The 18116-nt window shown below is 43.2% G+C and overlaps 1 protein-coding gene across 3 annotated transcripts in view; it reads left to right on the top strand.

Moving 5' to 3' along the window:
- The window catches only part of arap2 (ArfGAP with RhoGAP domain, ankyrin repeat and PH domain 2), a 361519-nt gene that overhangs the window by 99140 nt on the left and 244263 nt on the right, over positions 1-18116 (top strand). For all 3 annotated transcript variants that reach the window (XR_013498288.1, XM_078215698.1, XM_078215708.1), the window contains one exon: positions 10471-10797. Coding sequence is in view for 2 of the 3 variants with exons in the window: in XM_078215698.1 (XP_078071824.1) it covers positions 10471-10797 (327 nt within the window). In the remaining variant the exon portion in view is untranslated. The remainder of the gene's footprint in view (positions 1-10470; positions 10798-18116) is intronic.

Genomic DNA, 18116 nt, shown 5'->3' with positions numbered 1-18116 from the left:
AATACATGGCAGGTTAGTCAGATCTATGAAGAGAGAAAACCAGATTGTATTTTAATATTACCATGTCTTTTGACAAGTGGTACTGTAAGTGCCACCAAAAGCTCTGCACGGTTGAACTGTGCAATTTAAACAGCATTTCTTTCTCTTTGCTTTAGATTTGCAATATTTGCGATTATCTGATTAATGTGTTATTTACTTAAGGAAAGGTTGGGTGAACTTCCAGATGTGTACTTTGGAGTCACACGGATAAAATACTCCAGTAGAAGAGTAGAAGGCATAACCTAAGTATTGTGGCAATGAATTGTTCATTATACTGTAAACCAGGAAGCTGTTAACCACAGAGGCTGTTGATTAGGAATTGCCAGGAACTTCCTGACTCTGACCAGACATGTTCTTACGAGTAGGCAAGATTAAATAGCTGCTCCTTGCCTCTATGATCCCTCTGTTATATGAGAAAAATGTACATGGGAGTGGAAGCTGTTTATACCAGTTCGTTTCAAACACATTCCTGTCCAATCCTTTGTCCCAGTGTGTTCAAAACTATCTTTCTGCCTTATTTCACCCCCAGGTATATTAAAATAAGTGACTGCAATATCAAAGTAAAAATGAATAGATGTGGCTGCAATACATATGGATAGGAACTTAGTTGTTTATTTTTCATCCAGGATTACTTTTCAACATTTACCCAATGTCCTGGAGTATATTTTAAGTATAAATAATGCAAAACAGTATTGGTGAGCTGAAAGTTGGTATGAAAGTGACAGGCAAAATATCACGTACAGGCCCAGTGATGGCTGTTTACTGTTTCTGTGGTAGAGTTGGGAAAACAATGCTTCTTGACATCAGCCTCAGTGACACTTGCACCGTAGTATTAGTTGGTCTATCGGGACTGTTGCTTGTGCCCAGATGAGAGGTAACGGTGTCGATTCCTGGGTGATACAAGCCAAGCAATGGAATTTTGTGTATGGGTTGCAGAATGCTCAAGGAATTTTGGATTAAAAAGAAGAGCAGCGGAGTAACTCGATCTCCGTATCAACATTGCACAGCTTTAGCTTGACCCCTCCTGCTGCTTCATCAGTCTGTGGGAAAATGACATGGAATGCACTGCCGTTCAACAAATTTTAACATTTTAAAAATACCTTGTTATCAGTCGTATTATTAAGTGACCTTTGTTTATAATGCAGGACAGAGTTGCTTTTTGCTTCAATGGGACAGACAGATCCTGTCTTTATGCTGAAAAATATTTCCAGCATAAACAATGTGGTTGAGACTTAACGGTCTCAAGTCTTTCACTGTCTGGTTCTAGAAATCAACTGCTACATTAAAGTCACTGGCTGTTTCATCTTGGCAGTGCATCTTTTGAAATGGTGTTCAGACGGCTTTTTTATTTGATTAAAACAGAGTAACCTACAGCATGATGGCCTTTGTAAAATAAAACTTCCGTTGTGGTAGAGTTAGATTGGCAATTGAATTTGGGTTGCTGAGCACCTTTTTGTTAAAGTGCTGTTTTTGATTTGTTGTAAGTTTCCTGTGCGATGTGGCAGTAAGGTCATATATCGATTCAACTCCACTCCTTTCAAATATGTATTCACAGAATAGACAGCACAGAAATAGGCCATTCCTCCCAATTAAACCCCACCTCAGTCACCTCGTACTCCATCTTCCTCTTCTCAACCTTCAACATATAATTTTATTTCTGTTCTCTCTGGTACCACTCTAAATTATGTTTGTGTTTTCAGAGCCCTTTTGCTTTGCTGCCTTCTCCTTTCAGTGCTTCAAGTGTATTTGGGTTTTCTTTTGCATTGCTCACCATTTTGCATGTCTTTTCGAAATGCTTCTACTGAATGTACAAACTCTCTATACTCCTGTGAAATCGCTAATACTTCCACCTGTAATACAACTTCCATCACGTTGATTTAGGTAATCCCTCTCTACCTCATAATATAATTCCTGCCTCGTGTCCAAACCTTATGCCTTTCAACCTTTGTAACATTGCCCACCTCCACTTTTACCCCATTCTCGCTCAATAACTTCTTCACCTTAAATCTTGCTTTTTACAACACCATGTTATCCAGCCTCGCTTAATTAGCCTTTCAACTCTTTCCAAATGCAGGTGCCTGCAGTAAATCACATCTCTTCCATCACCCATACCTCTACAAGTTTCACTCTTTCTACTTTTCTCAGAACATCAGATTTAAAATTCTTTAGCTTGCTTTTGTACCACTGCAAGACCTCACCCCACCTCATCATTGATCTCCTGATGTATGTTTTTGCAGAGATTATCTGGTTTTCAAACACTTCCCTTCATCCCACCAATGTTGGCTGGTCATTTGCACTCTTGCTGTCAAGAATTCGATATCAAGTCCTTGTCTGCTATTAAAAGCCTGTATAAGCTTATTGTTTGTTATTTTAAGATGAACTATTTCTCTCTTTTTGCCTCATTCATTGCTTCTTCTTTTATTGTAAGATGCTCAAATACTTCGTTTACACATGCATGTGGCTATAGAAATGAAGGGTATTTAGTTCCCTTTGTGCCTGCCTGGCTATGTTTCCAGGTATACTGGCACTGATCAGGTCTGACTTTTTGCCTGTCATTGCTTCCCATTGCATTGAGCATAATTGTCTTTCCTGCTTCCACTGCTCGCATTCTCAAACCACTTTGAACACCAGCACCCTGCGCTGACTGAAGGAGGCTTTGGATTGGTCAAGTAATTGTTTTTTTAAAATAGTTTTGTACTTTCACAAACATTTGTATCACCCAGCATTTGGCCCATTATAACGGCACTGTTTCAGCTTCATTATAAATGTACTTTTCACAGTAACTTCATTGCAGTGTTAATGTGAGCTTACCTGTGACACTAATAAATAAAGTTAAAAACTTTAAACTTGTCATTTAGGCATGGGGAAAGATATTCATATAATTCTGTCCCTTTACTCTTCTAAATGTTTCTCTTTTCATTTCCTAGCTGCTTATTTTTTTAAAAGCTGTGATCCTACAAGCTGCACATATGTGCGTTGTGTTTGTCTGTCAAGTATGTGTTTTTTGAACATAAATAAATCCCTCTACCTTCTTCGAGTAATGATCTCAAACCTATTTTCTCTATTTTCTGACTTATTCATTAATTCATTTATATGTGCTCCGTCTGAAGGTAGGTCCTTGGCTTATTGCCTGCTGTCACTTCATCCTGACCTGTTCCTTGGCAGATTTAGTCAGTGGTGATATCCAATGCTTTCCATTGTCAGAGCAGGATGAGGGGACAGGACCCAAATCTACCTCAGCCCTTCGAGGGCATAGGTTTAAGGTGAGAGGGTAGAGATACAAAAGAGTCCAGAGGGGCAATTTTTTCACAGAGGGTGGTGAGTGGCTGGAACAAGCTGCCAGAGGTAGTGGTAGAGGCGGGTACAATTTTGTCTTTTAAAAAGCGTTTAGACAGTTACATGGGTAAGGTGGGTATAGAGGGGTATGGGCCAAATGTGGGCAATTGGGACGAGCTTGGGGGTTTAGAAAATAAGGGCGGCATGGATAAGTTGGGCCAAAGGGCGTGTTTCCATGCTGTAAACCTCTATGACTCTATGAATACGAAGTGAACCCATGCTATTGGCATTATTCTGAACCCCACACTAGCCACTGAGCTAACCGACCCCCTTACTGACTTACTGACCAGTGCAAATAATTTTCTGATTTACTTCATCAAAGCGCCTCAATGTAAAGCACCTGCATCAGACATTCCTCTTGACTTGTTTGCTGTAGTGAAATGTTTCTCTATTCTCTCATTGTCCTTGATATTTCAGTAAATCTCACTGTATTCTCTTTGTGACTCTGACATTCTTCTTAAAGTAGGTGTATCTAAATCTGGGCGTAGGGTTTCAACTGTGACTCAAAGATTTGCAGAGGTTTTTCTTTGTCCCTCTGTTTTGCATTAATAGATAAATAGCAAAGGTTAGAACGAACTAAAATTTAAAATGTTATATAATACCCATAGGTATGATTAAAATGCCAAGGAAGAATATGATGAAAATAATGAAAAATTAAGGGTAGAATTCTTTCATGGCCCCGGCAGTGGGTGAGGGGAAGAATTTGGCAAGTTTCACGCCAGCATGAATTTCCCGTGCTTTCATCCACTGGTCCTGTCATGGCGGATTAAGAAACCCATTGGAGGTCGGAATGAAACAGATTTGCATCCCGCTAAGGGGATGCAGGTAAATATCCGAGCAGAACATTCCACCCACACCTGGTTCTCTGTGACATCAGTGGGAAAACACACTGGTGTGGGACACGTCCGGAACAACATGGTGTGCAGATGTTGGGACTCATCTGAACAATGCCTGGGGCTACCTCCGGAGTTCAGAATAAAGACCGCCAGCAACACCCAGGAACCCCACAGCAGTGGGTGCGGGGAGCATCTACAGGTGGATCTTCCAGATTCATTGTCATCGAGGAGGTCCAGTTTTCATCAGCAGAATATTCATGGAGATCCATCTTCATTCCCAAGAGGTCCATCTTCTTCCTTCAGTATTGGGCCGGTGATGTTGGGCCCCTTTGCAGCATGGTGCTGTATATGATTGCGGACTACGCAATAACGGGCTTACCCTGCCACAGAATATGGCCCAAAACACCCAGCTGCATAATTAATGAGGTCAGGGCTGGAAGATAACAGGCGTAATTTTCCAGCCATTCTGGTGAGATTTTCAAATCCCGCTGCAGTGAATGGAGAAATGGCTGAGTGCCAAATTCTCCGTCCTCGCTTGCAGCAGCGGTGGGGCATGAATGGCTGGAAAATCCCAGCCATGATGTGATTTCCCACTGGCCTCCGCAGTGGGAAGCACTCCATGTTGCCTTCTCTGCCACGAGACTGAGACCTAAGTGGGAGAATTCCACCATAAAAATAGGAAAATGGATAACAAGGCTGGAGTATGAGAAAGGTTCACAAAAAGGTTTTTAAAAATGAAACATTTTTTACATTGCCAAAATGCGATGGGACTCCTGAAAGGAGAGCATAGTGAGTTAATAGTGAATTAACAAAAATTATCAAGGGTGTACGTTAAGCACATACTTTGCCTGAACTTTTCTGGCCTCTCTAACTGGTGGGATCTTCTGGTCCTGCCAAAGTCAATGGATGTTTGAATGGTTCATCAGATCGCTGTGGGGTTAGCCGCTGCAACGGGGCTAAAATTCTAGCCTTTATATGAGAGTTTACAAAAGAGGGACCGGGAATGAAATAAATCCAGTTTCGTGTATAAATAAATGAAATACAATTATTGAAGAGGTTAGTCAAGCTGAAAGAGGACAGAAGTGTTGTGAGCTGCTGGAACGCATCCAAAGATTCTGAGGGAATTGGGGATCGAGTTTTACTGAGAATGGATAAGTGCTGGCTGGACAATGGCCAATGTAATATTCATTTTCCAACAGGGACACAGGCCAACCAGATAATTACAGGCATCCGTGGTAGGAGAAAAACTTTGGAGTCTTTAATTAAATGCACCCCGCACCCTGGACATTCTCTCTTCCACCTTCTTCCGTTGGGGAAAAAGATACAAAAGTCTGAGGACATGTATCAACCGACTCAAGAACTTCCCTGCTGCCATCAGACTTTTGAATGGATCTACCTTGCACTAAGTTGATCTTTCTCTACATCCTAGCTATGGCTGCAACACTATGTTCTGTGCACTCTCCTTTCCTTCTCTGTGAACAGTATGTTGTTTGTATAGCATGCAAGAAACAATACTTTTTTCTCTGTATACTAATACATATGATGTGGAGATGCTGGCGTTGGACTGGGGTAAGCACAGTAAGAAGTCTCACAACACTAGGTTAAAGCCCAACATGTTTATTTAGTAGCACAAGCCACAAGCTTTCAGAGCACTGTTCCTTCATCAAGTGAGTGGGAGTTGTGTTCACAAACAGGGCATATAAAGACACAAACTCAATTTACAAAATAATGGTTGGAATGCGAGTCTTTACAGGTAATCAAGTCTTAAAGGCACAGACAATGTGAGTGGAGAGAGCGTTAAGCACAGGTTAAAGAGATGTGTATTGTCTCCAGACAGGACAGTTAGTAAGATTTTGCAAGCCCAGGCAAGTCGTGGGGGTTACAGATAGTGTGACATGAACTCAAGATCCCAGTTGAGGCCGTCCTCATGTGTGCAGAACTTGGCTATCAGTCTCTGCTCAGCGACTCTGCGTTGTGTTGTGAAGGCCGCCTTGGAGAACGCTTACCCGAAGATCAGAGGCTGAATGCCCATGACTGCTGAAGTGTTCCCCAACAGGAAGAGAACGCTCTTGCCTGGTGATTGTCGAGCGGTGTTCATTCATCCATTGTTGTAACGTCTACATGGTCTCCCCAATGTACCATGCCTTGGGACATCCTTTCCTGCAGCGTATAAGATAGGCAACATTGGCCGAGTTGCAAGAGTATGTACTGTGTACCTGGTGGATGGTGTTCTCACGTGAGATGATGGCATCCGTGTCAATGATCCGGCACGTCTTGCAGAGGTTGCTGTGGCAGAGTTGTGTGGTGTCGTGGTCACTGTTCTCCTGAAGGCTGGGTAGTTTGCTGCGGACAATGGTCTGTTTGAGGTTGTGCGGTTGTTTGAAGGCAAGAAGTGGGGGTGTGGGGATGGCCTTGGCGAGGATGTTCGTCTTCATCGATGACATGTTGAAGGCTCCAGAGGAGATGTCATAGCTTCTCCGCTCCGGGGAAGTACTGCACGACAAAGGATACTCTGTCCGCCGTGTCCCGTGTTTGTCTTCCGAGGAGGCTGGTGCGGTTTTTTGCTGTGGTGCGTCGGAACTGTTGATCGATGAGTCGAGCGCCATATCCTGTTCTTATGAGGGCATCTTTCAGCGTCTGGAGGTGTCTGTTGCGATCCTCCTCATCTGAGCAGATCCTGTGTATACGGAGGGCTTGTCCGTAGGGGATGGTTTCTTTAACATGTTTAGGGTGGAAGCTGGAGAAGTGGAGCATTGTGAGGTTATCCGTGGGCTTGCGGTACAGTGAAGTGCTGAGGTGAACGTCCTTGATGGAGATGCGTGTGTCCAAGAATGCAACTGATTCCGGAGAGTAGTCCATAGTGAAAATCTGATAGTGGGATGGAACTTGTTGATGTCATCATATAGTTGTTTCAGTGATTGAACACCACTCAACAATCACCAGGCAGGAGCGTTCTCTTCCTGTTGGGGAACACTTCAACAGTCACGGGCATTCAGCCTCTGATCTTCGGGTAAGCGTTCTCCAAGGCGGCCTTCCCGACACACGACAACGCAGAATCGCTGAGCAGAAACTGATAGCCAAGTTCCGCACACATGAGGACGGCCTCAACCGGGGTCTTGGGTTCATGTTACACTATCTGTAACCCCCACGACTTGCTTGGGCTTGCAAAATCTCACTAACTGTCCTGTCTGGAGACAATACGCATCTCTTTAACCCGTGCTTAACACTCTCTCCACTCACATTGTCTGTGCCTTTAAGACTTGATTACCTGTAAAGACTCGCATTCCAACCATTATTTTGTAAATTGAGTTTGTGTCTTTATATGCCCTGTTTGTGAACAGAACTCCCACTCGCCTGATGAAGGAACAGCGCTCTGAAAGCTTGTGGCTTGTGCTACCAAATAAACCTGTTGGACTTTAACCTGGTGTTGTGAGACTTCTTACTGTACTAATACATATGACAGTAATAAATCAAATAAAGGTGAAATTACTATTGACAAAAACTCAAAGCATCCAACACAAATTTCTGTAAGAGAAATTGCATTTGGCAAACCTCATAGTTCTTTGTGGCAGTGACAGATGTGGTTGATGGGGCAAATACCAATGATGTAGTGTACCTAGACTTCCAGGAAGCTTTTGGCAAGTGCCACAATACGCAGTCCATGTAAAACGATAGGGATCTGCATTTGCAGAATGTTAGCAAATTGGTATGAAACAGGTTAGAAGGGAAGAGAGTTGGATTTAAGGTCTGTCTACAAGGCCAAAAGTCAGCCACTATGTATTATAGGGCTGTCTTCTGAAACTGCTTTTATTCACTGTACATCAGTGAGTGAGGGGTTTAAAATCAAGGCATATTAGACTAACAATGGAAAAAATGTAGAACAGAAAAAAATGTTCTTTTAGGTAGAAGTTTATGAGGCATTGCAAGCTCCAACTGGACTTGGCGAGTGAAGTAGAGAACTTAGCTTGAATTTCTGCTCCCAAGTCAGGAGCATGAGTCATAAAAATTCAGCACACAATCACAGCACAAAGGATCCATTCTGCTTCCTCGCTCCTTATCTGAGCACTATCTCTGCACTGTGTCTTCAGAGCTTTCCTGTACAGTCACCATGCCACTCTCCAATGTTGTGTACTCATTGTGATCTGCCCAAAATGCCCAGTGTCATCTCATGCCATGTAGCCCAATCTAAGGTTGGTAACCTTGCAGTAATTGTACTTACTCTTGCTGCCACACTGTTTGATCACTGTTGAACACCATGTTGAACACTTTACTTTGCTTAAAAAAAGCCGTTTCAGCTAACAATGTATTTTCAAAGAATGCTGTCAACTTTCCAAGCTAATCCCAGAGTGCCTGCTGAGTCTAAAATATGGTCAAGTTAGCTTTAAAGCTTAACATAGTTAGTTACACAGGCAGAAATACCTTGATCTCTCAACTTCTCAAAAAGGAAAAAGAGTACCTTACCTTTTCAAAGAACTCTGGTGGGCTTAGACCTTTTCCTCGACTGTCTAAAGCCCACCAGTTGTGTTATGGAAAATTCTCTTTGAACAAAAATTGCTTTGGATTGAAGGCAGCTGCACTTTTAAGTATGCTGCTGCCTCCATGAACTGTTTATGTGTGAAATACCTCCTGCCCCTGTCCTTCCTGCCCCTCCCCAAAAATGGTGAATGTTGGGTTTGGGGGTGGAATCCTAATTCTGGGTTCCAGATCCATTTAGGCTAAGGGCGTGAAGCCTTCTGTCCCTGTTATAGTTCAGTCCCAAGTCAACTTTGGCAGATAGTTGAAGAAAAGGGAGATAAAGGAACTTGGCAGACTTATGGGTCCAGAGCTGCTGCTTGCAAACAGAAGAAAGACCAACGCAGACTCGTTATTGAGAATGACCTGTTCCTGTCTTGCAATTTCTATGCAAATTATTTTAGTGCTGCCTGGAAACAATTTTTGAAATCCGGTTGGATTAGGATAACACATGTAGCAAGTGAACTTGTCAGCGGTCCATTTTCCATTTTAATATATAGCCTCTAGAATTTAGAAAACGATTTTCTTCACACAAGTGGATACTGTACTAAAACAATGTATCTATTGGCTCAGTGAAATGTTTGGGTAGTTATTTCAGAGGTGCTTTTTTAAATGGTTGAGCCCAATATTAATCGGTCTCTGCTACTGAAGTGAGAAAAATGTAGAATAGAGAGGGAACGGGGAAAGTAAAATAAATTCTTTGGCCCTCAGTAATGTTGTATAAAAATATTGACTAAACAAGAAGCAAATTACTGCAAGTACACAAGAGCTCAGTCAATGTCTGAAAAGAGGAATAATTGAATACCATAGATTGTTTGCCTGAATTCCAGCAGGTATTAAGAGAGACTTGCATTTATATAGCACCTTTGACCACCGCTGGAAGTCATGAGCGCTTTACAGCCAATCAAATATTTTTAAAGTGCAGTCACTGTTCAAATGTATGAAATGTGGCAACTAAATTACACAAAGCAAATTGCAACAAACTGCCTTGTGATAATGACAGTTAATATGTCTTTGTGATGTTGATTGAAGACTGAATATGAACCAAAACACTGGGGAGAATTCCCCTGTTCTTGTTCGAAATGGAGCAATGGGATCTTTTACCTGAGAGGGCAGATGGGGCCTCGATTTAACAACACAGCACCTCTGACAGTGCAGCATTCCTTCAGTACTGCACTGGAGTGTTAGCCTAGATTGTTCTCAAGTCTAGCAATAGAATCCCTACAGTGCAGAAGGAGACCATTCGGTCCATCAAGTCAGCACTGACTCTCTGACAGAGCATCTTACCGAGGACCACCCTCCCACCCTATCCCCTAACTTCACACATTTACCCCACTAATATCCCTAACCTCGACATTTTGGAACACTAAGGGGCAATTTAGCATGGCTAATCCACCTAACCGGCACATTTTTGGATGTGGGAGGAAACCGGAGCACCTGGAGGAAACCCACACAGACAAGGGGAGAGTATGTAGACTCCACACACAAAGTCACCCAAGGCTGGAATTGAACCTGGGTTCCTGTTGCTGTGAGGCAGCAGTATAATACACTGTGCTACCTTGCCCACTGTGTCAATGAGCCCATAATCTTTTGATTCAGCAGCAAGGGTTCTACCAATTGAGCCAATGTTGATGCTGCAAATGGATATACTTCTCAATGGGAAACCGGTAGACAACCTTACCCAAGGTTACAGATGTGAGTAAAGTGATTCTTTAAAAAAAATAACACAATGTTTCATAATTTACAGGACCTACCATGGTGCAAAATTGTGTGACAGCAATGTTGAACAAGCATTCGTACACTCGGAACGTTGTACATCAGACGATGAGCCTGAAATGGAATATGCTACAGTCGGTGACTGCATTTGCAAGCTGAGGTCAGCTGATCAGGCAGTGTCTAAAGACATTCAAGCAGCACATAAGCAAATTATAGTGAACTGGGAGGATGACGGCACAGGAGAATCTACCTATGGTTCAGCAGACATTGAACATGAATCAATATCACCCTATGCTTGCTTCTATGGTGTGGCAAAGAAGACAAAAGAAGGTTGGCTGGATAAACTCTCACCGCAAGGGTAGGAACACCATGATTACTATGCATGCATGCTTTAAAGCTCATTGATCAATTTGTACCGCTTTCAGTTTTGCTTTAGAAGGGGGAGAGTTATTCCAGAATTAGTAGCAAACTTCATTGCTGCAATTAATTGCTGCACCTTTCAGATACTTCCATTCACTCTGCAATAATGATCAGCAATTATAATTTTTACTTTTTAAAAGGCAGTTGTGTTATAATTTAAGCTTTGGAATCAAAAAGCAGTTTCTAAATTTGCTGATGATACCAAATTGGAGGGAGGTGGGGTAATCAGTACATGGGAGGTTTGCAACAAATGTCAAGAAAACATTCATCAACTTCCAGAATGGATGTGTAACTTGAAGATGAATTTCAGTACAAACAATGTCTTGGTAAGAAGGGTGAGAAGGTCACCTGTGACTTGTAAAATAAGAATCTAAATGGAATAGAGGAGCAACTGGGTCGGGGAATATAAATACAGAAACTACGGAAAGCAGCAAAACATGTTACTAAGGCAAACTGTGGGAGTGGGGGGAATTCCTTGGGCCTGTTAGCTCCGAGCACGAATTGCAATGGCCCAGAACAGTGGGTGTCGGCGCAAAAACAGGTTTTGCACCAGGCACCAAACCCATCACAGTGCTCGTGGCCTGTCCCACTGGGCCCCAATCGGGTTCCCGTCTGCTATACAGATTTAAATTCACTATTAAAAATATAATTAGCAGGTCTGAAGCTTGATTCAAATAGCTCCCACCATATACCCACCTCCCCAGTGAGATCTACACTGGGTGGACTTTCGTACAGGTCCTCACACTGGGGTGTTGGACCCGAGGAAGAGTCTCCAACAAGGGGATGTAGCTACAAGATGAAGAGGAAGTCAAGCCACAGACTGTCAATCAGGATTAGACTTAGATCAATGGGGTACTTGAGATGCGCTTAACCGTGAAGGGAAATAAAAATAAATACAGGTGGCCGGAGGAAGATAGAAATCCATTGAGCTGGCAGGTGAATAATTTATGAGGCACTTCACATTGAATATGTTACAGATCAAAGGCTTCAAGTGCAGTGGAGAGGGTTTCAATGATTTTTAGCTTATGGGAAGCTTCAGCAACTTCAAATCAAAGCTGTGTGCACATAGTGGAGGCCCCCACACGGGTGTGGGCACTTATTCCCAGTTCAGGAGAATTGTGGCCCAACTTTATAAAGCCAAGGCAAATACGTGAATAAGAAAAGCAAACCAAGCACTATCGTTTAATTGTTGAGAGAAAATTAAAATGTACAAGGTATGTTAAATTTGTGTTAAATATTAATTATAGCACAATTGGACACTGCGCTGATCTGGACTCTGTGTTATTGATGGGATACAAGGGAACTGGAAAAAGTGAAAAATAATTCACCAGGATGGAATCATAACTACGGTTGTACCTATTGGAAAAGGTGGCACAGGCTGGGTGTCTTTTCTTTCGCAAGAAAAGGCTATGGGTAATCTAATAGTGATCTTTAACGTGAAGATAGATTTTTGATACAGAGAGTGTTCTCATTGGTGGGAGAAAGCAAAACTAGAGGCCAGGAATATAAAGTAGTCACCAAGTAACCCAATAGGGAATATAAAATAAACTTATGAAACCTCAAGAAGAGCATAAACGCAGCATGAACTGGTTGGGCCAAGTAACCTGTTTCTGTGCTGTATGTTCTATGTAGTTAAGTGTGTGTTTGTTTTGCAAACCCATAATTTTCCAGTTGCACACTCAATTGATTTGTTACTGAGCAACTTTCAAGATTGGGACATTAATAAGATACTGAACATCCTGACTCACTGAAGAGTATTAAAAGATAGATATCTGCAAGAAAATGATGTAAACCAACATTTCTCAGTTGTCAGTTAGAGAGGGAGAAACAAGCAGCACTTTTTATCCTGGTGAAGCATAGGGGATCGAGGCCAAGTGTAGACTTCAGGGGAACTGGCGTCAGAGGGGAGGGGGGTTAACTGCACTATATCGAAATTCCAGGTGTACTTTAGACACTACATAAATGTCTAAATTTCCTCACGCACACACCGCCCCCCCCCCCCCCCCCCCCCCCGCCTCATTTCATAGTTGCAGGCATCTGGCACCTTTTTTTTTGGAAAAGCAATGCCGCCATTTGCGGGGAGGTGTAACTGCAACTTATGAAGTTTTATACAGAGTGTATCATATATTATAATCATAGAAACCCTACAGTGCAGAAGGAGGCCATTCGGCCCATCGAGTCTGCACCGACCACAATCCCACCCAGGCCCTACCCCCACATATTTACCTGCTAATCCCTCCAACCTACACATCTCAGGAATCTAAGGGGAAATTTTTAACCTGGCCAATCAACCTAACCCGCACATCTTTGGACTGTGGGAGAAAACCGGAGCACCCGGAGGAAACCCACGCAGACACGAGGAGAATGTGCAAACTCCACACAGACAGTGACCCAAGCCGGGAATCGAACCCAGGTCCCTGGAGCTGTGAAGCAGCAGTGCTAACCAGCATATTCAAAATTATACTGTTCAATATAGACTTAGGAATTTCCACTGGAAACACAAAATTGAGGACAGAATGGCAAAGAGAGAAAACCTGCATTTAGAGGTGCACGGTGACACAGTGGTTAGCACTGCTGCCTCACAGCATCAGGGTCCCAGGTTCAATTCCACCTTTGGGTGACTGTGTGGAGTTTGCACATGCTCCCTGTGTCTGTGTGGGTTTCCTCTGGGCGCTTCGATTTCCTCCCACACTTTGCATTGCAGCCAGTGTTGTAATCTAAGAAATGCACTTTGCACACACCAATTTTCCACAAACAGCAATGGGCTAATGACCATGCAATTTATTTTTTTCTGATGCTGGATGGATAAATATTACCAAGGAATATCACTCTGCTCTTTTTCAAAATAATGCAATGTGATCAATTAAATCCACCCACTCGGGTAGATGGGACCTCCGTTTAGTGTCTCATCCGAAAACTGGCCACTCAAGACAATGAAGCTCCCCCCTCAGTGTTAGCCTTGGTTTTTGTGTTTAAGCCCTGGACTGGGCCTTGAAGTAGAGATGCCGGCGTTGGACTGGGGTAAACACAGTAAGACGTCTCACAATACCATGTTAAAGTCCAACAGGTTTATTTGGTAGCACAAGCCACCAGCTTTCGGAGCGCTGCTCCTTCATCAGGTAAGTGGGTGTTCTGTTCACAAACAGGGCATATAAAGACACAAACTCAATTTACAAAATAATGGTTGGAATGCGAGTCTTTACCGGTAACCAAGTCTTAAAGGTACAGACAATGTGAGTGGAGAGAGGGTTAAGCATAGGTTAAAGAGATGTGTATTGTCTCCAGGCAGGACAGTTAGTGAGATTTTGCAAGCCCAGGCAAGTCGTGGGGGTTACAGATAGTGTGACATGAACCCAAGATCCCGGTTGAGGCCGTCCTCATGTGTGCGGAACTTGGCTATCAGTTTCTGCTCAGCGACTCTGCGTTGTCGTGTGTCGTGAAGGCCGCCTTGGAGAACGCTTACCTGAAGATCAGAGGCCGTGTGCCCGTGACCGCTGAAGTGTTCCCCAACAGGAAGAGAACACTCTTGCCTGGTGATTGTCGAGCGGTGTTCATTCATCCGTTGTCGTAGCGTTGAGACCGGCGTTGCATGGTCTCAACGCCGACAACTGCCAATCTCCAGATGCAGTTTTACAACTCATCGCTTCTTCCTGGACCACAACCTTCAACAACCAGTTCTTCTTCCAGACACACGGAACAGTCATGGGGACCAAATTCGCACCTCAATATGCCAACATCTTCATGCACAGGTTCGAACAAGACCTCTTCACCGCACAGGACCTTCAACTGATGCTATACACTAGATACATCGATGACATTTTCTTCCTTTGGACTCATGGAGAACAATCACTGAAACAACTATATGATGACATCAACAACTTCCATCCCACCATCAGACTCACCATGGACTATTCTCCGGAATCGGTTGCATTCTTGGACACACGCATCTCCATCAAGGACATCACCTACCGCAAGCCCACGGATAATCTCACGAAGCTCCACTTCTCCAGCTTCCACCCTAAACACATTAAAGAAGCCGTCCCCTACGGACAAGCCCTCCGTATACACAGGATCTGCTCAGATGAGGAAGATTGCAAGAGACCCATTCAGACGCTGAAAGATGCCCTCATAAGAACAGGATATGGCGCTCGACTCATCGATCGACAGTTCCGACGCGCCACAGTGAAAAACTGCACCGGCCTCCTCGGAAGACAAACACGGGACACGGCGGACAGAGTACCCTTCGTCGTCCAGTACTTCCCCGGAGCAGAGAAGCTACGACACCTTCTCTGGAGCCTTCAACATTTCATTGATGAAGACGAACATCTCCCCAAGGCCATCCTCGCACCGCCATTTTTTGCCTTCAAACAACCGCTCAACCTCAAACAGACCATTGTCCGCAGCAAACTACCCAGCCTTCAGGAGAACAGTGACCATGACACCACACAACCCTGCCACAGCAACCTCTGCAAGATGTGCTGGATCCTCGACACAGATGCCATCATCTCACGTGAGAACACCACCACCAGGTACACGGTACATACACTTGCAACTCGGCCAACGTTATCTACCTGATACGCTGCAGGAAAGGATGTCCCGAGGCATGGTACATTCGGGAGACCATGCAGATGCTACGACAACGGATGAATGAACACCGCTCGACAATCACCAGGCAAGAGTGTTCTCTTCCTGTTGGGGAACATTTCAGCGGTCACGGGCATGTGGCCTCTGATCTTCGAGTAAGCGTTCTCCAAGGCGGCCTTCACAACACACAACAACGCAGAGTCACTGAACAGAGACTGATAGCCAAGTTCCGCACACATGAGGACGGCCTCAACCGGGATCTTGGGTTCATGTCACACTATCTGTAATCCCCACGACTTGCCTGGGCTTGCAAAATCTCACTAACTGTCCTGTCTGGAGACGATACATATCTCTTTAACCTGTGTTTAACGCTCTCTCCACTCACATTGTCTGTACCTTTAAGACTTGATTAGCTGTAAAGACTCGCATTCCAACCATTATTTTAGTAATTTGAGTTTGTGTCTTTATATGCCGTTTGTGAACAGAACTCCCACTTACCTGATGAAGGAGCAGTGCTCCGAAAGCTAGTGGCTTGTGCTACCAATTAAACTTGTTGGACTTTAACCTGGTGTTGTGAGACTTCTTACTGGGCCTTGAACCCAGAACTTTGTGATTTAAGAGGCAAGAGTACCACCAAGCGGGCCTGCGGCTGATGCTGGATGAATGGATGGCTGTCAGAATTGAAGATATCAAAATGGAAGATGAATTATTCCCCATCTCTGACCCCACTTCATTTGAACACTGCACTTGGTCTTGACTCCTTCAGCCTGCCGCTCTGGGTTCATGTTTGAAAAAATATTTAGTTACCCCTACAAAATGGCCAAAATCTCCTTTGCTTTTCTAAACAAAAAACAAGGAATCTAGATGAGCAGGTTAGGGCTAAACTCCCATGGCAGTGCTTTTGAGAGTGGAATTAATGGTAGGACCTTGCGATCTTGCACATTCCTGTGGGAGCAGACATTGCATAAACACGAAGGGACTAGCAGGGTGACACCAAATGCTGAAATTCTTATCAGTTCCTCCTCCAACGCTTTGAATGCTTTGGACGCCTGTATGAAGCAGTTTATTAGCATGCTGCAACCTGATACTGGTGGCGTCAGGACTTGCTGCCAATTTCTGAACCAGCATTCAATTGGAACTAATATTAGATTTATACAAAGCGTAGGTAAGATAATGAGGAGCTAAGAAATGAGTTGAAATAAAATGTTAATATGAGTGAACATGTGCTCAAACATTTAACTGATTGAGATATTTCAGAACTAAAAGTTTATAGTGTCTAATTTTGAGGCCTGAAGATATTGACGTATTTTAAATATCATTTAGGGTATGTAGAATTTTACTAATTGACTGCAATTAAACCTTTGAAGGTTTTTTTTGACTAATGATTGATGAAAATGTATATTAATTGATAAATAAGGTTTTAGTGTATAGAGCCTCTTGCTAGCTGTCTTGCAACTTCAATGAGTTGTTCCTGAAGTGGATTCATTGTTATTCTGAGAAAATATCTCGTCGTTTTGTGTACAGCCAGGTTCTGGTAGCAACAATGAGATGAATCACCAATTCATCTGTTTTGGATGTTAATTCGCTGTAAATTGTTGGTCTGGATGTTTGCGGTCCCCGATCTTCATTTAGTAATGCCTTTGGGTGTTTATCATCTACAAGGACGGGTTTGACTTCTCTTTTGAAACAATGTTGAACAATGCTGCCATTGTTTATGTATTGTATACACATTAGTGATATGTCAATGTAGTGAAGGATGTTCCTCTGGTAACAGTAACTTCATTTGCAGAGTTAATGTAAGCCTACTTGTGACAATAATAAATAAACTTTTAAACTTTTAAAAAACTTCAAACTTTTTAAACAGTTTTCCCTTGTGCTTCATAAAATGAGCTAGACATAAACATCACAGTTCACCTATTTTTGTTCCTGCCATTCTGGTAGGCGGATGATACAATAATAAGAAGTTGTTGACTAATTATTATCTCTTTTTCGGCTTGACACATAGACACAAGTGCCGGAATTTTACCGCCTCGCCCGCCCGAGGCTCGTAAGATCCCGCCCGAGGCCAATGGAGAATGCCACTCGGCGAGCCCATTGGGACGGGCGAGGCAGTAAAATTCCGGCCAAGGTCTGGAAACCTTCATTGGTGGAATGCTTTAGGAACCATTTTTTAAAAAAGACTTGCATTTAAAATACATAGTCTCCGGTCATCCCAAAGCATTTTGTAGGTAGTTAAGTGCTTTCGAAGAATAGTCACTGTTTTAAATGGGCCAATTGAAAGCGAATTAACACACAGCAAGATCTTCCAAAAAACATGCAAAAATCATTAGGTAATCTAGTTATAGACATTTGTTGAGGGAGGGATTTTGTTGACTTGCTGCGGTCTTCATTGTCACACATTTGCTGACTAGTCTGTCAAAGGCTGAATTGGTGCAGCTGATTCAAGTTTGGATCTCCTCAGCAATGGTGGTCTTTTCAGAGGGGTGGCTGCCAGTGCTCGGTGTATTCCAGAGTCTCTCCTTCAACATATATGGGAGGTGGAATATACGAGTTTTGTTTTGGCAACTTTCAAGATTAGGCTTGGTTTCTTGTCTGCAGAAATGAAGAGTTTGAGGGAGACTTGAAAAAACTGATGTGGAATGGGCAATAACATTGCTGTCATTCTCAAACAGT

This window comes from Mustelus asterias, chromosome 1 (assembly GCF_964213995.1).
Source record: "Mustelus asterias chromosome 1, sMusAst1.hap1.1, whole genome shotgun sequence".
Taxonomy (NCBI): Eukaryota; Metazoa; Chordata; class Chondrichthyes; order Carcharhiniformes; family Triakidae; genus Mustelus; species Mustelus asterias.
This window is presented reverse-complemented; position numbering and strand designations above follow the sequence as displayed.